This window comes from Cebus imitator, unplaced genomic scaffold (assembly GCF_001604975.1).
Source record: "Cebus imitator isolate Cc_AM_T3 unplaced genomic scaffold, Cebus_imitator-1.0 Scaffold123, whole genome shotgun sequence".
NCBI classification, from domain to species: Eukaryota; Metazoa; Chordata; class Mammalia; order Primates; family Cebidae; genus Cebus; species Cebus imitator.
Window position 1 is genome coordinate 2,056,637 of NW_016107438.1, and position 20,148 is coordinate 2,076,784.

Below are 20,148 nucleotides of genomic sequence, written 5' to 3' on the forward strand. Positions count from 1 at the left end.
GGAGTTTTTGCTCTTGTTGCCCAGGCTGAAGTACAATGGTGTGATCTCCACTCACTGCAACCTCCACCTCCCAGGTTCAAGTGATTCTCCTTCCTCAGCCTCCCGAGTAGCTGGGATTACAGGCATCTGCCACCACAACGGGCTAATTTTTGCATTTTTAGTAGAGACAGGTTTTCACCATGTTGGTCAGGCTGTTCTTGAACTCCTGACCTCAGGTGATCCACCCTCCTCGGCCTCCCAAAGTGTTGAGATTACAGGCATGAGCCACCGTGCCCTGCCAGATTGGTTGTTTTTCTAGTAATGAAAGAAAGGCTGTTCCGAGCCACCCATCCCCTTGGCTGGTCTTGCCTTTCAGAGTAGCATCCATTTTCACAACAGCTTGCCAGAGTTTGAGTGTGCGGAAGCTGGGTAATGGAGTGTGAATTTGATGGGTTCTTAAGGAAATCAAATCTGTGCCTTTTGTTTTTTTGGCACTGTGGCACTTGAACCAGCCATGCCAGCTGAACCAGCCATACCAAGAAGTGACTTAGCACTCGGAGATTATCATCTACTCACCCTATTTTAGAAAATAGAAAGCTGAGAAACAGCAGCTTCTCCAAGGATAACCAACAAATTAAGAGGACTTAAAAAAATAGGTCGGTCGCCGTGGCTCAAGCCTGTAATCCCAGCACTTTGGGAGGCCAAGGCAGGACGATCACGAGGTCAAGAGATCAAGACCATCCTGGCCAACATGGTGAAACTCCGTCTCTACTAAAAATACAAAAATTAGCTGGGCATGGTGGCATGCACCTGTAGTCCCAGCTACTGGAGAGGCTGAGGCAGGAGAATCACTTGAACTTGGATGGGGGAGGTTGCAGTGAGCTGAGATTGTGCCACTGCACTCCAGCCTAAGTGACAGGGCAAGACACCATCTCAAAAAAAAATAAAATAAAAATAAAACACACAGTCTTTTAGCCCCAGAGTCACCCTTACCATTGTTTACCTACTTTTTTACTTTTTGATGAATGATGTGCTTGTTAGTTCGTTTATCCAACAAATACTTAATCAGTGATTATTACACCTTAGGCAGTGTGTTATATATACCATGGTGACAGTGTTGTAAAGGAAAAGAAATGAGAGTAAGGTACTTAGGTTAACTGAGGGGTNTTTTTCGAGACGGAGTTTTGCTGTTTTTGCCTAAGCTGGAGTGCAGTGGCACGATCTTGGCTTATTGAAACCTGCGTCTCCTGGGTTCAAGCGATTCTCCTGCCTCAGCCTCCCGGCTAGCTGGGATTACAGGCACATGCCACCAAGCCTGGCTAGTTTTTTGTGTTTTTAGTAGAAGCAGGGTTTCACCATAGTAGCCAGGCTGGTCTCAAATTCCTAACCTTAGGTGACCTGCCCTGCCTTGGCCTCCCAAAGTGCTGGAATTACAGGCATGAGCCACCACACCCAGCCAATTTCACTCTTATCTAAGTGTTCATGATCCTGGAAAGGACAAGTTAAGTGATTTTACATGCACAGATAAATTGGTGCTCCAGGTTAGGACGGAAGGGATATGCTGGCCTCCATATGACTGGAGACCACTTGGAAATAAAGGATCTGCAAGCAGAGAAACCTCCCTGCCCACTCTCCCATAGCATCCAAGAGAAGCCCTCATTATATAGGTAACAGTTTGTCCTAGAGAAAAGTCTTGACCTAGATTGGAATGTGACCTCTCACCGACCTTTGAAAACCTCTTTTGAGCTGGTCACAGTGGCTCACGCCTGTAATCCCAGCATTTTAGGAGGCTGAGGCAGGTGGATGACCAGAGGTCAGGAGTTTAAGACCAGCCTGTCCAACATGGTGAAAACCCATCTCTACTAAAAATACAAAAAATTAGCCGGGTATGGTGGCGTGCATCTGTAGTCCCAGCTACTTGGAAGGCTGAGGCAGGAGAATCACCTGAACACTGGAGGCGGAGGTTGCAGTGAGCTGAGATTGCACCACTGCACTCCAGCCTGGGTGACAGAGCGAGACTCCGTCTCAAAAAAAAAAAAGAAACACCTTTTGAGGTTTGAGGTTGAGGATGTGGCTAAACTATGTCACAAACCAAAAAGTCAATGCATTTTTTTAGTTCCTTAGCTCAATTTCAATAATAGACAGTTTAGTGCTTCAAAGTCCCATTGCCTTCTTTTTGAAAAAAACTGACCACTGGGGAGTTGAAGAGCAGGCCTGGTTGCTTAGACTTCAAAGTAAAATCACTAAATAGGCAGGATGGGGCTGGAAGAAGTATTATGGTTGTTTGAGGGCAGTCTTGTTTTTTGGTTATTGTACTTACGTATTTTTAGAAATTATATGTGTGTCTGTATGTGCACACAATCTTCCAGCATATACCAATAGATGAATTTGTAAAGTATCATGTAGTATTTGCATGTATATAGCTCTTTCTTCATCTGCTGTGTACAGCTGAAATTTTTTTTTTTTTTTTTTGAGATGGAGTTTCACTCTTGTTACCCAGGCTGGAGTGCAATGGCGCGATCTCGGCTCACCGCAACCTCCGCCTCCTGGGTTCAGGCAATTCTCCTGCCTCAGCCTCCTGAGTAGCTGGGATTACAGGCATGTGCCACCATGCCCAGCTGATTTTTTGTATTTTTAGTAGAGACGGGGTTTCACCATTTGACCAGGATGGTCTCGATCTCTTGACCTCGTGATCCACCCGCCTCGGCCTCCCAAAGTACTGGGATTACAGGCGTGAGCCACCGCGCCCGGCCTACAGCTGAAATTTTTTTCATGTCCTGGTAAAACCTTAAGTTGAGAATTATGGACTCACTAAATATTAGACCAGATAGTTATTTAGAAAACAGTGCATGGGACTTGTTTAAGGGGCAGGAGGTATTAGGTGTCAACAATTCAAAACACTTTGTTTCTGGTTTTTGTTTTTTGTTTTTTGTTTTATTTAAAAAATTTTTTTTTTTTTTTTTTTTTAAGACGGGGTTTCACCATGTTGGTCAGGCTGGTCTTGAACTCGTCCGCGTTGGCCTCCAAAGTGCTTGGATTACAGGCATGAGGCCCACACCTGGCCAACACTTTGTTTCTTTTATGTACTGTTTTTGCCTCCAAAATGGTTTTCTATTCTTTTTTCCTTTTTTTTTTTTTCAGACGGAGTCTTGCTCTGTTGCTCAGGCTAAGTGCAATGGCACATGATCTTGGCTGACTGCAACCTCTGCCTCCTGGGTTCAAGTGATTCTTCTGCCTCTTGAGTAGCTGGGATTACAGGCAACTGCCATCACGCCCAATTATGTTTTTTTTCTTTAGTAGAGATGGGGTTTCACCATGTTGGCCAGGTTGGTCTTGAACTCCCGACCTCGTGATCCACCAGCCTCAGCCTCCCAAAGTGCTGGAATTACAGGTGTGAGCCACTGGCCCAGCCACAACTTTCCTATTCTTGATCACATTTTATCTGTATTATAACCTAGAAAGTGAAATACAGAGTATTATCCCCATTAATAGCTAGGGATCCAAACTTGCTTGCTGTCTTCCAAATGTGGGTTGCATTTTTCTGTTTCTTTCTTGTTACTCATGCAGTTTCCTTCACCTGAAATGCCCTCTCTCAGAAACTCACTTGTCAAAATCCTAATCCTCTTTGAGGGCTAATAGAAGATTCTTTTCATTCCCTGAAGTTTTCTTTATTTTCCTAACCAGTTGCATCTCTCCCTCTTTTGATCCCCAGAGCATTTTGCCCTTCTTATTTGATTCATTTGGCAGTGATTTGTATACTCATGAATTCCCTCTATTGGACTGGGATTCCTTTTATAAAAGGATTGTACCAGGAAAAAAAAAACCCCGCAACTACCACAGTAATAACTATATAACTAACGTCTCTTAAACCCTTTATGCAGACTCTATGCTAAGTACTTTGTCATTCAACATGCATCTACTTTGTGTAAAGTGCCTACAATGGCATACATTGATTTAAGGGCTATACATTTTACATTATTTCACTTACGCCTCACAAAAAAACTAAATGCGGTAGATGTTATTTTTACCCCCATTTTACAGATGAGGAAACAAGCACAGAGCCTAGTGGATTAAATAAATTGCCCAATGCCACAAATTTAATAGGTGGCAAAGCTGGAATTTGAACTCCACCAGTCTGATTTAGAACCCGTGCTTGTCACCACTGCATGTCAAAGAATTTTCTCTCATTCCTTTCTTTTCACTCCCATTGCCAGGTCCTAGCAGAGTGTCTAATACATGGAAGGTCCTGATAATTACAGGATAAATGGAATTGAATGTAGAAGACGAAATCCAGAGAGATGGACTTTCCTAAAGTTATAGGGCTTGTTGGGATGAAAAATCTAGAATTTAAGTTGAACAGTCCCCAGCTCAGGCTATTTTATCTAGGCCACCTTGCTTATTTAAGGCGTTTAGAGAAAGAGGAACCAGAGTAGCTATGAGCTCTGTTCATGTGAGGGTTCTGGTGCCTGTGGTAAAGAAGTTAAAGATATTGTCAGAAAATTCTTGTAGCATAGGAAGTTGTGACTGAGATGGCTCAAAGTGAAACAGAAAGCAAGTTGTGTAATCTCAGTATTTGTCAGGATTTTGCTTTTCCTGACTTGCTTTGCACAGAATGTTCCCTGGATGAAAGCCCAGAAATCGCCAACATTTCAGACAACGCTTTCTCAGCCTTACTGTATTCCATATTTCATAACAGGACCCCTACCATGGAGAAGACCGTTGAAGATCCCCCCACATCAGCTGTCTTGCTGGATCACTGTCATTTCTCTCAGGTCATCTTTAACAGTGTGGAGAAGTTCTACATCCCTGGAGGGGATGTCACATGTCATTACACCTTCACCCAGCATTTCATCCCTCGTCGAAAGGATTGGATTGGCATCTTTAGAGTAAGTGGTTAACTTAGTACCAAGTGATCAGGAACTAGAGGTGAATCTTACTTACCTGAGTGTGTGAATCTCTGTGTATTATAAGCATTTTGTATAATATGTATGGGCAATTTTTAAATCCTAGCCAAGCTCCACAGCACTTCTCTCTTCACACACTAACGTGTGCTCTAGGGCTCAAATTTTCATTTCAGTATCAAGCTAAAATAAGATGGCAAATCATATAATCCTCAAATTTTATTATGCTTTCAAAGACCAAATATAAACACTTTTTTGTTGTTGTTGAGATAGAGTCTTGCTCTGTTTCTCAGGCTGGAGTGCAGATCACTGCAGCGTCAACCTCCCAGGCTCAGTGATACTCTCGCCTCAGCCTTCTGAGTAGCTGGGACTACAGGTGTGCAGAACAATGCCTAACTGATTTTTTGTTTTGTTTTGTTTTTGAGACAGAGTCTTACTTTATTGCCCAGGCTGGAATACAGTAGGGCAATCTTGGCTCACTGCAACACTCACTTCCCAGGTTCAGGTGATTCTCCTGCCTCAGCCTCCCAAGTAGCTGGGATAATAGGCACATCTACTATACCTGGCTAATTTTTGTATTTTTAGTAGAGAACAGATTTCACCATGTTGGCTAGATTGATCTCGAACTCCTGACCTTGTGATCTGCCCACCTCGGCCTCCCAAATTAAATGCTATTTATTTATTTAGAGATGGAGTTTTGTTCTTATTGCCCAGGCTGGAGTGCAATGGCATGATCTTGGCTTACCGAAACCTCCGCCTCCCAGGTTCAAGCAATTCTCCTGCCTCAGCCTCCTGAGTAGCTGGGATTACAGGAATGCACCACCAACTAATTTTTGTATTTTTAGTAGAGACAGGGTTTCTCCATGTTGGTCAGGCTGGTCCCGAACTCCCGACCTCAAGTGATTCACCCGCCTTGGCATCCCAAAGTGCTGGGATTACAGGTGTGAGCCACCACACCTAGCCATTAAATGCCTTTTAAATGATCCTATTTTGAAATATGTATGTATGACTTGACTGAGATGGTTGACCTCATACGTCATTTCTGAGACTAAACATTACTTCCTTATTTGGTATGGTGTTTAGTTTGTTTTGATACAAATACCACAAATTTGGAAAGGATATTGAGGATATTGACACCCTGCATCCAAAAAGTTTATTCCTCAATAAGTGTGTCTATTTATGATGATTTCCAAGGACTGAAATTTTATGAGCTCCCTTCATGACCTCTTCCAGTGTCTGGTCACCCCATCAGTTCAAGTACAGAATGGTATTTTTAAATTTTAATTAACTTACTCTCTGTGTTCCCTTTGCCCTCCCATCCGTATCACACATACCATAATGACAAATCTTCCTGTGTCCAGAGACAAGAAATAAAGGTCAAATTTAAGTAATTTACACTGCCAATTCCCAATGTCAGTGACCTTTGGTTTGACACCTCAGTCTGTCATGTGCCTGTTTGCCAGTGCTGTTCAATCTGAAATCAGACACTGTTCTCAACTACACTATGAAGGAGTTGCTTATTTATATCCTTCATTGAATTCCTTTTTCATAATTGTTTGGAACATCAAGTTTATTGATGGAGCAATGGGAGCTGGAGGTAACATGAGTGGTGTTTGGAGATAGGTATAGTGGCCAACCAGCAGGACACTGGCAAGTATCATGACAGCTGTTGAGACTGCAGGGTATCGAATCATGACACTAAAAGGTGTGCCAACACACCAGAGTGTTTTCTGCCTTATAAAGAAGATGGGAGTTGTTTTTCTTCTTCCCCATATGTAGCAAAGCACATAGGTCACATTGCCTGGTTAGAGTTTTCTGCAATGGAGCTGTAGCTTCACTGTCCAGTATAGTAACTACTAGCCATGTGTGACTGTTAAGCACTTGAAATGTGGTTAGTGTGACTGAGTAACTGGATTTTATTTTATTTATTTTTGAGACAGAGTTTCACTCTTGTTGCCCAGGCTGGAGTGCAATGGGCACAATCTCAGCTCACTGCAACCTCTACCTCCTGGGTTCAAGCAATTCTCCTGCCTCAGCCTCCAGAGTAGCTGGGATTACAGGAATGCACCATCACGCCTGGCTAATTTTGTATTTTTAGTAGAGACAAGGCTTCTCCATGTTGGTTGGGCTAGTCTCGACCTCCTGACCTCAGGTGACCTGCCTGCCTCAGCCTCCAAAAGTGCTGGGATTACAGGCGTGAGCCACCGCGCCTGGCCCGAGTAACTGAATTTTAAATTTTACTTAATGTTAATTAATTATAGTTTAAATAGTGTCATGTGGCTAGTGGCTAACATTGGTTAATGCAGGTACAAATCATGAAAAAGAGAATGATTCAAAAATTACTTACTAGAATTTTTCACCAGTTTGTCTTGGAAACATTTAAATGCCCAAGTCAAGGAGAGTATGAAACATAGGATTATACACTGAGGGAAAGAAAGCGACTCCTTCCTGCTTTAGGCTCCATCATCCTAAATTTATAAACTACATTTATGTAGTTTATAACGTGGTTTTTTTCTTTTTGCAACATTGTTATATTTCTGTTTTGCTTTGACTAGTTGTATTCCCCTAAGCACTTAGCAACTGCCAGTGAAGACTTCAGCATATACCATATAAAAATCTTGGGCTTTTTGGCCAGGTGCGGTGGCTCACCCGTGTAATCTCAGCACTTTGGGAGGCTGGGGAGGGCATACCACAAGGTCAAGAGTTCAAGAACAGCCTGGCCAACGTGGTGAAACCCCATCTCTGCTAAAAATATAAAAATTAGCCAGGTATGGTGGCATCTACCTGTAGTCCCAGCTACTCAGGAGGATGAGGCAGGAGAATTGCTTGAACCCAAGAGGCAGAGGTTGCAGTGAGCCAAGATTATGCCACTGCACTCCAGCCTGGGCAGCAGAATAAGACTCCATCTCAAAAAAAAAATTTTTTTTAAAAAGGATGCATTTATATTTGGAATGCTTCATATATTTCAGAGGTATTACTGTACCTCAATAAAGAAATAATGGTTAATCCGAAGAAGGGCTTCTAATGTTCATTGTCCATAAAGCTATTGAATTGAATACCTACCCTGAGGACACACTGTGCTAGGCCTTTGTTGAGGGGAGGGGGTGTGTGTGTGTGTGTATTCTCTAATTAAATCCTCACAGTGCAGTAGCCCCCTGAGATGGGTAGTAGTATCTCTTGGGCATAAGTAAGTAAAATGAATATCCTAGAGAGATGGTGACTTTCCCAAGGCCTCACAGTGAATAAACCATGAAGCTAGTTTGGCTCCTAAACCTCTGCTTTTTCTCCTCTACTCTGCTGAATTCCTTTGAGCAACAGATAGTAAATTAGAGAATGAAGAGTTAACTGTAAATTTTCATTCTTCACATCTTTCCTCTAATGCTGTCTTCAGTGTTCCTTCAGTGTAGCCTTAATCGGACTATTCAACTCCTCATCACCCCAGACACTGGTAGTATCTGGCACCAGGGAGGCACTCAGTAAATGCTTTTATTTTTTATTTATTTTTAAAATTTATTTTATTTCAAGATAGAGTCTTGCTCTATCCCCCAGGCTGGAGTGCAGAGGCGCAATCTGGAATCACTGTAGCCTCTACTTCCAGGTTCCAGTGATTTTTGTGCCTCAACCACTGAGTAGCTGGGATTACAGGCATGCACTACTGCGCCCGGCCAGTAAATGTTTTTAACACATACAACTACATTACATCTTCTCTATAGTGAAAGCTACCACCAGTGATGGAGCCTAAAGCAGGAAGAAGTCTGCTTTCTTTCCCTCAGCGTATAATCCTATGCTTTATACTCTCTTTGACTTGGGCATTTAAATGTATCCAAGACAGACTGGAACAAGGACTACTCAAATGGAGGAGCCAACGACAGAAATTGCAGGTGGCTAGAATTTGTTTTCATGTTCCAAGGCAGCAATAATTCTTAGGCCTTCCCAATGATATTTTGGTCACAGTGCATTAAAAAAACTCCAGGATGTGAATGAGGACTCCATAAAATTCCTGCTTCCTGTACCACCACAGGCTCCAGTGGCTCTAAGATGCTTACAGCAATGGGGTGTGTATTAATGAGACTCTAAAACATGCCCTAGGATGTTCTGATGAGTTTTTGGTATAGCCTTTTCAACCCTGCTTTGATTCCTTAATATATAAAAATGGGATTTATTTTTAGTTCTCCTCTTACTGAGCTCAGGCAGGGTCAAAATATGGCAATAAATGTAATTTTCCTTCTCATTTGCTGAGTGTTGTCCCCTTGAAGACACAATAGCTTCCTTTCTATTCTCTGGTGTGCTTTTATCTTCCAGATAAGATTCAAGCAATCTTTTACCCCCTTCATATTTGTGAGAATATTTTCCACTTAGCCAGCTTTCTGCTCTGAGGCATGTTTTGCTGCATCCTTATGTCTTATGATTTATTGTATTCAATACCTAGAAGAGGCTTTACGACTACCAGATTGTTGTTAATATTTTTATTACCAAAAAGCCGTCATTAAGCATGCATTATAAGAAACAGTAAAGAAAGAAAATTATATAGACCTGGAATCTCTTATCTGGTGCCTCAAAATCTAAGAACCCTGTTCTCCCTCTGCACCCAACACAGACCTTATAAAAGAGAATGCAGTTTTTTTTTAATGCAGTGGCATATTCAGGTTGGTATATGACAAGGCTTAATTAGACACATTAGAAGACAAACCAATGGAGAGGGCAGCTCAGGAGTGCGTTCTGATTTAGAAGTCCAAAGAACGCCATTGTAAGAGGATCAGGGTTTATAATCCCAGAACTTTCCCCTCAAATCAATCTCAGCTCTCTCTGACTTATAGACGGAATTTTTGGAGCTCTTCTGGGTGATGAGGAACTAGTTTTCAAATCCTTCCAAGACTTGTTTTTTGAGCTGTGTATGTACACCCCAAATTTTGGTTGTATCAGACATTTTCCCATACGTAGTTGTCATAAATAAAAAATGAAATTAAAAATTAAAAACAAGCCAGGTGCGGTGGCTCACACCTGTAATCCCAGCACTTTGGGAGAACGAGGCAGGTGGATCACGAGGTCAAGAGATCAAGACCATCCTGGTCAACACGGTGAAACCCCGTCTCTACTAAAAATACAAAAAATTAGCTGGGCGTGGTGGCGCGTGCCTGTAATCCCAGCTACTCAGGAGGCTGAGGCAGGAGAATTGCGTGAACCCAGGAGGCGGAGGTTGGGTTCGCTCCATTGCAGTCCAGCCTGGGTAACGAGCGAAACTCCGTCTCAAAAAAAATTAAAAACAAATTTGAGCCCTGGTGTGAGAATCTTGTCATAATGAACTCATTCTATTATATTTTCATATATACAAATAAAAAGTGGTTTTAAGAAGATGAAGCCCAATCAGGATTTTCCCCAGACTCCTTTCAGGTACTAAATAAGAACTTCTTGTCATTGCAGGTGGGATGGAAGACAACCCGTGAGTATTACACCTTCATGTGGGTTAATTTGCCCATTGACCTAAACAACGAATCAGCCAAACAGCAGGAAGTCCAATTCAAAGGTGAGAAGAATGCTGGATCAAAGGTGTTGAAGACAGTAGCCAAGACTAATTAATTCCCTTCAGCTTGAGCTTTCTGGGGCATATAAAAAGACTTCCAGAATGTTACTTTTCTGAATACATCTGATTTTGGATTTAAAATTATGTTGTGTTTTCAGCTTACTACCTGCCCAAGGATGATGAGTATTACCAGTTCTGCTATGTGGATCAGGATGGTGTGGTCCGGGGAGCAAGTATTCCTTTCCAATTCCGTCCAGAAAATGAGGAAGACATCCTGGTTGTTACCACTCAGGTCTGTAAACTTCTCACCTCAATTCCTCACTGCCATTACAAGTAGCAATATAAGATAGGATGGAATATGAGTCAATAAGACTTTATTGAATATCTCATGGATATTGTTGGAAAAAATTTATATAGTACTCACACAGACTCACTCAGGAATGTTAACAAGAATAATAACAATAAGTGATTTCTTCCTTCTCTAAAACTTCTTGAACTCAGCTAGCATTCAGTTATTCTTTTAACTTTTCCAGTTGCTTAATTTTTGTCATCTATACATCCTATCACCACAGTTAATGTATAAGCTCCGTTGAGGAGAGAAACACCAGATATTCTCATCTCTTTCAGTTCTGGCACAGAGCCTATCTGTCATACATGAGTATTAGATTCATTTTCTTTTCTTTTTTTTTTTAAAGACAGGGTTTCACCATGTTGGCCAGGCTGGTCTTGAACTCCTGACCTCAGGTGATCCGCCTGCCTCAGTCTCCCAAAGTGCTGAGATTACAGGCGTGAGCCACCACGCCCGGCCTAGATTCATTTTCTTCATCATTTAACAGGACACCTGCTCTTCATCCAGCACTATGGTAGGCACTGGGAACACTGGGAATAATCAGTTAAAACACTGTCCCTGGCCTCAAGGAGCTAAGTCCCTTGGGGGAGACAAATGATACTACTAAGTGTCTGCAAAAAGAAGCTACATTCCTGTACCACTGTCTCTTTTAACTTTTAATGGCTTTAATTTTTGCTTATCTTTCTTGGTAATGCTGCAATTATAAAGACACTTCTGTTATACCCTTACCTATGTATTAAGGAGCAGCCCCCATTTGGGGGGACACAGATATCACTACAGTGAATGGGAATCAGCCAGACCCTCCCTCACCATCCTAACCTATGGGAATTTTCTGCTAGAGAGACTTGGAATATAGTTTATGGAATGTTCTTTTGTAGGGAGAGGTGGAAGAGATTGAACAGCACAACAAGGAGCTTTGCAAAGAAAACCAGGAGCTGAAGGACAGCTGTGTTAGTCTCCAGAAACAGAATTCAGACATGCAAGCTGAGCTCCAAAAGAAGCAGGTATGGCAGCTGGTTACAGGTGACCTTGGAGCATGGAGATCAGAATTAGATATGCCTCTTATCTAGCACTATATTCTGTTTTGCCTGTGATCTCTCCCTCTCATACCAATATCTTTGAACAGGCATCAGTTTTGTTTGTTTGTTTGGGACGGAGTCTAACTCTGTCACAGAGACTGGAGTGCAAGGGTGCAATCTCAGCTCACTGCAACCCCTGCCTCCCAGGTTCAAGTGATTCTCCTGCCTCAGCCTCCCGAGTAGCTGGGATTACAGGTGATTGTCACCACACTAGCCTAATTTTTGTATTTTTGTAGAGACAGAGTTTCACCATGTTGGCCAGGCCAGTATTGAACTCCTGGCCTCAAGTGATCCACCCACCTCGGCCTCCCAAAGTGCTGGGATTACAGGCATGAGCCACTATGCCCAGCTGAATATCTCTTTTTAATTGTTTATATGTCGAAATGATATTTTAGCTATATTGGATTACATATACTATCATTTGGCCAGGTATGGTGGTTCACACCTGTATGGGAGGCCAAGGTGGGTGGATCACCTGAGGTCAGGAGTTTGAGACCAGCCTGACCAACATGACAAAATCCCATCTCTACTAAAAATATGAAATTTAGCCAGGTTTCGTGGTGTGCACCTGTAATCCCAGCTACTCAGGAGGCAGAGGCAAGAGAATCGCTTAAACCTGGGAGGCAGAGGTTGCAGTGAGTAAAAATTATGCCACTGCACTCCAGCCTGGGCAACAGAGCAAGACTTTGCATATCTCAAAAAATATATATATATACATACACACACACACACACACACACGCACATGCATGCACGCACACTATTAATAAAATTAATGTTTCTTTTTACCTTTTTAAAAATGCGCCTACTAAGATTTTAAAATTATATGTGGCTCTCACTTATTGAACAGCACTGTTCTATGAAAAGGGCAATTTTGTCTATTTTGTCCACTGCTGTGTCTGCAGTGCAAGAACAGTGTCCAGTATGGAATAGGCTCTGAGTAAATATTTGTTTAATGAACAAATTATAAGCTCCAGTGAAAAGAGAAATTAAGGTGATATATATTTAATATAAAAAGAACACTTTGTGGCCGGGCGTGGTGGCTCATGCCAGTAATCCCAGAACTTTGGGAGTCTGAGGTGGGTGGATCACGAGGTCAGGAGTTCAAGACCAGCCTGGCCAAGATGGTGAAACTCCGTCTCTACTAAAAATACAAAAATTAGCTGAGTGGTACCTGTAATCCCATCTACCCAGGAGGATGAGGCAGAAGAATTGCTTGAACTCGTGTGGCAGAGGTTGGAGTGAGCCAGGCGATAGAGTGAGACTTCATCCCAAAAAAAAAAAGAAAGAACATTTTAATGTGGAAATCCTTTTATTTAAATATATCATTCACTGCTGTGTCATGCTCTGCCTGACATATAGTAAGTGCTCAATAAATATTTGTTGCCTGCCTAAGATATTCATGCAAAAGTGTCATAGAAATAGTCTGTCTCTTTGTTGATGTTGCAATCTGTAGGAGGAGCTAGAAACCCTACGGTGCATCAATAAGAAGTTGGAACTGAAAGTGAAAGAGCAGGAGGACTATTGGGAGACAGAGCTGCTTCAGTGAGTGTGTCCCATAATTCTGGGAGGGGAAGAGCTGCTGTACCATCAATACCCTTAAGTGAGTGTGTCCCATAATTCTGGTAGGGGAAGAGCTGCTGTACCATCAATACCTTAAGATTAGCTGGGCACAGTGACTCACGCCTGTGATCCCAGCACTTTGGGAGGCCGAGGCAGGAGGATCATGAGGTCAGGAGTTCAAGACCAGCCTGGCCAATATGGTGAAACCCCGTCTCTACTAAAAATACAAAAATTAGCCAGGGGCGGTGGTGCGCACCTGTAGTTCCAGCTATTCAGGAGGCTGAGGCAGAAGAATTGCTTGAACCCGGGAGGCAGAGGTTGCAGTGAGCCAATCGCCACTGCATTCCAGCCTGGTTGACAGAGCGAAGACTCCGTCTCTTAAAAAAAAATAAAAAAAGGACAATCAGATTGGACTTCTGGAATTTGTGAGAAAACAGTTATGACATTGATAGGTGTGATTCTCTGCCCCTTTGAATCATGAAATAGAAAGTCAGTATCAAAATAGTCAGGAGAAATGATCTGATTTCAAATATTGCCTTTAGGGATTGAATACTTGCAGTTTTTTGGAGTCAGGAAGCCAAAACAGGACCGCAGTGGAGACTAGTAGATTTTTAAATAACTCTGCAGGGCTTAGGGCCAAGCCAGCCTTAAATCATTTAAGGCCAGGGGTAGCTGACCTGGAATCAGTGAATTTTTCACATAGTTATTTCCACCTCCACAGACTGAAAGAACAAAACCAGAAGATGACCTCAGAAAACAAGAAGATGGGAATCAGAGTGGATCAGCTTCAGGTAGGTAATGTCATACCTTTGTCAAAGGATATTTTCTTAGCTTTGCCACCACTCCAATTTGGTGGCCTAGAAAAATGTATTTCATTGCAGTGAGTGACTAATGGCATACTTTACAAAGTATCACACTAAAGTTTCAGGTTATGTATTTTCCACTCTTGGACGAAGTAAGCGTCCACCTTATCCACACCCCCACTTTAAGAAAAAAAAAAATCATGATTCACAGCTGGGCATAGTGGCTCACGTCTGTAATCCCAGCACTTTGGGAAGCTGAGGCAGGTGGATCACTGAGGTCAGGAGTTCAAGATCAGCCTGGCCAATATGGTGAAACCCCGTCTCCACTAAAAATACAAAAATTAGTTGGGCATGGTGGGTGCGCCTGTAATCCCAGCTACTGGGGAGGCTGAGGCAGAAGAATCATTTGAACTCCAGAGGCGGAGGTTGCAGTGAGCAGAGATCGCACCACTACCCTCCAGCCTGGACGACAGAGCAAGACTCCATCTCAAAAAAAAAAAAAAAAAAATCATGATTCACAAGGAACTTAGTGATTTGTTCATGTATTACTAAGCTAATTTACCATGAACTCTTAATATAGGTGACAGTCATCTATACCAATACTCAAACTTTAATCTTTTCAAACAAAATCGTACTCAAAAGCCTGGAATATGAAGCAGATAGCAGAACTGCTCTCATTTTCAGGAAGCTATGCCTTAAAGAGGTGCTTTACAGAGTGGTTTGTCTAATTTTACTCAGTTGACCCTTAGATTCTTAGGCTATAAAGTTGAGCTGAAAAGTAAAGGAGTTCTACAGGATATTTGGCAGTTGGGAGTTGCTAGGGAAATGCATTTCTTTGTTATTGTACATTAAAAAGCATTGTTTCTGTTTTGTTTTCCTTCTTTTATGTCTTGGTTATGCTCACTATTTTTACTTTAGGCCCAGCTGTCAACTCAAGAGAAAGAAATGGAGAAGCTTGTTCAGGGAGATCAAGATAAGACAGAGCAGTTAGAGCATCTGAAAAAAGAAAATGACCACCTCTTTCTCAGTTTAACTGAACAGGTAGAGTCACGGAAGAAAACAACACTTTTAGGCATTTGCAAGAAAATATATGTTGCTCTTTTTTATCATATACCTGGGTATCACTGGCTCTAGGAAAGGTCTCAGAGAAAAGTCTAAAATGAGATAGCTCATGGCTTTCTTCAGAAACTGACAAGAGAAGACTTGCCTCTCTCTCTGCATCCTGCTTGCTCATTAGTTTAGCAGGCCCTTCCATGGTGTATATGTGCCTGTGTGTCTTCCCAGCAATGGTACTGAAATCTGTTTTTGCAGAGGAAGGACCAGAAGAAGCTCGAGCAGACAGTGGAGGCGATGAAGCAGAATGAAACTACTGCAATGAAGAAGCAACAGGAATTAATGGCATGTCTGTCTTTGGATGGTTACGTGGGAGGGAGCCTATATGAAGGAAGGGATATGGGCCTATTTTCAGGTGATGGACAGGATAAATAAGAGAGTGTTCACCTGTAGATGTTTTGCTTTCTAGCCAAAAGAACAGAGAATCTGCCATTTACAAAATGTTTAGAAATGGGCATTTCTAATGTGTGATAAGTGATAAAGGAATATTGCCAGTTAAACTTCATGACAAGATATAACTAGATCCTCGGACTAGGGCTCACAGAATAACCCCTGCCCTCTTCTTACAGAGTTACAGTGAAGGCAGACTATAAATGAATAGTTATAAAGGGCTCTATGACAGCAAAATATATCCCTCAAAGCAAATCTTATTATAATTAATATATCAGCAATTATAATCATTATCAATTATGTAGGAATGAACGCCTAATTGACTAATAATTTCCTATAACATCTTGTTGAAAAAGAGGCCTAATGGTGCTGACAGGTGCCTGGAAGTCCTATGTACTTAGTTGATCCAAGAACATGAGAAATCCTGATGCCTGAGAGATATCCAGCCATTGGGATTGCAATTCACATCATATAAGCATCATTCAGTCATTAAGTATCTACTGTATCTAAGATACTGTATGCTTTAGTATGATATAGGAAGACTAGAACAAAGCAGATCACAGGTCAAGGTCAGACAACAGAAATGTTTTAAAAAGTAGTTACCAACATTTAAAAATAGGAGTATTTTCCACAAAAATTTGTATTTCCAGCTTCCTTTGGGAAATGAGAGGACCTAGCAACGTTGAGCCCACATTCCTGTGCAGTGGCAATAGCTAGAGCCAAGTAGCTGCTGTGCCCTGGAGATGGGTCATGAGTTCTCCATCTAGCTGCAGTCTGCACTGTTTTTTTGGATTCAATTCCTTCATTTGATTACATATCTTGCCTGGTCTTTATAAGCACATTCCAGTTTGTGACCTCTGATATAGCAAAGAAATTACTGAGTTGTTTTTTCTTTTTTTTGAGACAGAGTCTCGCTCTGTCGCCCAGGCTGGAGTGCAGTTGCACCAACTCAACTCACTGCAACCTCTGCCTCTCAGGTTCAAGTGATTCTCCTGCCCCAGCCTCCCAAGTAGCTGGGACTACAGGAGCACACCACCACACTCGGCTAATATTTTTTTGTATTTTAGTAGAGATGGTGTTTCACCGTGTTGGGCAGGCTGGTCTCAAACTCCTGAGCTTAGGCAATCCACCCACCTTGGCCTCCCAAAGTGCTGGGATTACAGATGTGAGTCACCGCACCTGGTCAAAATTCTTGTTTTAAATAATCTGTAGTCCCGGGCAGGTGTGGTGGCAATTGCACTCCAGCCTGGGTGACAGAGCGAGACTCCATCTCAAAAAAAGAAAGAAAGAAAGAGGGGAAGGAGGGAAGGAATCAAGGAGGTAATCAAGGAAGGAATCTATAGTCATTCAAAAGTTTGAACCTGGCTGGGGTGCCTGACCTGATCTCAGCTCACTGCAGTCTCCTCCTCCTGGGTTCAAGCTATTCTCCTGCTTCAGCCTTCTGAGTAGCTGGGATTACAGTAGCCTGCCACCAAGCCTGGCTAGTTTTTATAGTTTTAGAAAAGACGGGGTTTCACTGTGTTGGCCAGGCTGGTCTTAAACTCCTGACCTCAGGTGATTCACCTGCCTTGGCCTCCCAAAGTGCTGGGATTACAGGCATGAGCCACCCCACCCAGCCAATTTTCTGGATTTTCATGGCATATTTTTCAAGACCTAGGGGCTCCCCACCTGACTGATAGCAATCCCGATTCCTCATACATCCTAAAAGGTCGCTAACTCTGAGGACTGTGTATCTTATGCTTCAGGAGCCTAGGAGCAAGAAAGCAGCACTAACTGTGGAGGAGCAGTTAGCACGAGAGGTGGAACGCCTAAAGGCAAAGGTAGAGGCCGGGAAAGCCTGTTTCTTAGAGAAGTACAAAGAGTGTCAACGACTTCACAAACAGATCAGGCAACTCAGGGCGGCTGCACTGGTAGGTGACAGAGAGAAGGGGCCCAGGAAAGCAAGGGGTGTGAAGGTCAGTGGTTCTTAGACCAAGCCCAGAAGATTGTACACCCTTGTTAAGGAGAGAAATTTATCTTTCCACTAAAAACAGGGATGTAGTGTGTGGCCAGAAACTAGCATGGAGGTTCCTAGAAATATAGGCCCCAACTTAGCTACAGGTCTTAGGGAAGGTTTTTGTAACTATCAAGCAGGTTTCTGTGCAGACTCAGAGAGCCCTTTCTTATTTCTGCCTTTTGAGGAAGTGAAGCAGGACCAGAAGAGCCAGCAGAAGCCAATGGGGATGGGAAGCAAGGAGTCTGCAGTCAGCACTGTCACCGGGTAGCCCCCTCTCGCATTACTACCTCAGGGTCGGCTAGACGCGCACAGCAGTTTGGGCACCGGCATTCAAATAAAAAATCTGGCATCAAAAACCACAACTAGTAGGCTTAGCTTAAGTGTGTTTGTGAGGTATGCGCATGTGTATGTATGTATGCAGGCAGAAGATGGGAAGAAGCACTGAAGCATGAAACCAGTTAGGTCAACCCATCACATGGGGATGCCCAAGACCCCAGTCTGGGCTGCTTATATTTTTGGACAAATGCCTTCCTGTGTTCCCTCTTCCTTCATGTAGCTTGAGCCCAGATGCCTATTCCTCACACTGTAGGAAGGAATCACACCAACTCAAACCTAAGTGCTTCAGGCTTCATTGAGTGAGATGTTTATTGAAAACAAAGATGATTGTTTTCATGGTTGGGTGGGATTAAGCAAGGCTTCATTTATCCCTAATTCTGATAAGTCAGTCTTGAGATTTTCCCCAAGCTTGCTTTTTCTCTCATTGGTCACTTACACCCTCAGCTAAATTAAAAAAAAAAAGTGCCGGGTGCGGTGGCTCAAGCCTGTAATCCCAGCACTTTGGGAGGCCGAGACGGGTGGATCACGAGGTCAAGAGATCGAGACCATCCTGGTCAACACGGTGAAACCCCATCTCTGCTAAAAATACAAAAAATTAGCTGGGCATGGTGGCATGTGCCTGTAATCCCAGCTACTCAGGAGGCTGAGGCAGGAGAATTGCCTGAACCCAGAAGGCGGAGGTTGCGGTGAGCCGACATCGCGCCATTGCACTCCAGCCTGGGTAACAAGAGCGAAACTCCATCCCAAAAAATAAAAATAAAAAATAAAAAATAAAAGTAAAGTGGCATCTTGATGCCAGCTCAGACCTTCAGGCGTTTTTTTAAGTCACTTTTCTTGATTTCAGCACCCTGCCCATAGTACCATTTCTTCCTCCCAGTTGCCTTCTCCATCTCAGTCTCCCCGCTTTGGAAGGCCAGATCCTCTAAAATTTCCCACCTTGTACTCAGACTGCAATATGTGATCCTAATCCTATTTTTTTTTTATTGTTGACAGGATGAAAACTTTGATCTGTCAAGAAGACTGAGTGAGAACAAAATGATATGTAATGTTCTGCAGAGAGAGAAAGAGAGATTAGAAGGAGAAAATGATGTAAGTGTGTTAAAGAGGGTAGAAAATCCCAAGATTTTAAGAGGAAGGAGCAGGATGGCCCCTAGTGATAACAATAAAAAGTTAAGTAAAGCGCCCTTTCTGGGACAGTGGGTGAAACGGTTATTCCTAAACAAAGTAAATTTAATCTGATTTCCTAACTTATCACAAAACCCTGACTTTATTCTATAACTGAAACTTGTTTGGCATAGCAATAGTCACCTTGGAAGAAGCCACACCTAACTTATTTTTGCTTTTAACTTCACAGCTAATATTTGTTGCCTTGGGGGATAGGGGAATAGCATCCTACATAACTTTTATTCTAGTGGGGAAATACTTCCCTTCAGCACAACTTTTTCATTTTTCTCTGCTGCCGAACCAGGAGCAGAAGTGGTGGTCCGTACCAGTGCTGGACACATGGTAGGCCCCTAATAAATGCTGTGCATTCATTCATTCATTCATTGGTTCATTCACTCATTCATCCAACCAAAATTTATTATCTCCTGTGTGTTAAATATTTATTATTGATTGACTGAAGATGTATGGCAGCAAATAAAGTGGTTGTACTCAAAGTCAAGGTCATTCTCATTTTCTTTCTTTTCTTTTTTTTCTTTTTTTTTTTTTTTTTTTTTTTTTTTTTTTTTTTTTTGAGACAAGGTCTCACTCTGTCACCCAGGCTTGGAGTGCAGTGACACAATCTCGGCTCACTGCAGCCTTGATCATGTGGGCTCAAGTGATCCTCCTGCCTCAGCCCCCTCCCAAGTATCTGGGACTATAGGCATATGCCACCATGCCCGGCTAATTTTTTTTTCATTTTTAGTAGAGACAAGGTCTTGCTATGTTCCCCAAGCTGGTCTCAAAGTCCTGGGCTCAAGCGATCCTCCTGCTTCAGCCCCAAAGTGCTGGGATTATAGACATAAGCCACCATGCCTGGCCCATTATCATGTTCTTGCTCAGCATCAAATAGGTGTCCATGCATTCTGGCTGCTACTCTAAACTTCCATCAATTCTTAATCTTTGCCCCTTTTTTTTT

The 20,148-nt window shown here is 42.6% G+C and overlaps 1 protein-coding gene across 6 annotated transcripts in view; it reads left to right on the forward strand.

Moving 5' to 3' along the window:
* The window catches only part of CALCOCO2 (calcium binding and coiled-coil domain 2), a 35,627-nt gene that overhangs the window by 7,905 nt on the left and 7,574 nt on the right, over positions 1-20,148 (forward strand). For 2 of the 6 annotated variants that reach the window (XM_017540055.2, XM_017540053.2), the window contains exons 2-10: positions 4,676-4,865; positions 10,302-10,404; positions 10,560-10,693; positions 11,629-11,754; positions 13,285-13,373; positions 14,113-14,182; positions 15,113-15,235; positions 15,506-15,592; positions 19,023-19,118. In XM_017540055.2, the coding sequence (XP_017395544.1) occupies positions 4,686-4,865; positions 10,302-10,404; positions 10,560-10,693; positions 11,629-11,754; positions 13,285-13,373; positions 14,113-14,182; positions 15,113-15,235; positions 15,506-15,592; positions 19,023-19,118 (1,008 nt within the window). In that variant the 5' untranslated portion in view covers positions 4,676-4,685. Of the gene's footprint in view, positions 1-4,675; positions 4,866-10,301; positions 10,405-10,559; positions 10,694-11,628; positions 11,755-13,284; positions 13,374-14,112; positions 14,183-15,112; positions 15,236-15,505; positions 15,593-17,442; positions 18,492-19,022; positions 19,119-19,383; positions 19,536-20,148 lie in introns of those variants that run through there. The other 4 variants (XR_005202083.1, XM_017540051.2, XM_017540054.2 and 1 more) reach the window with 4 other exon arrangements.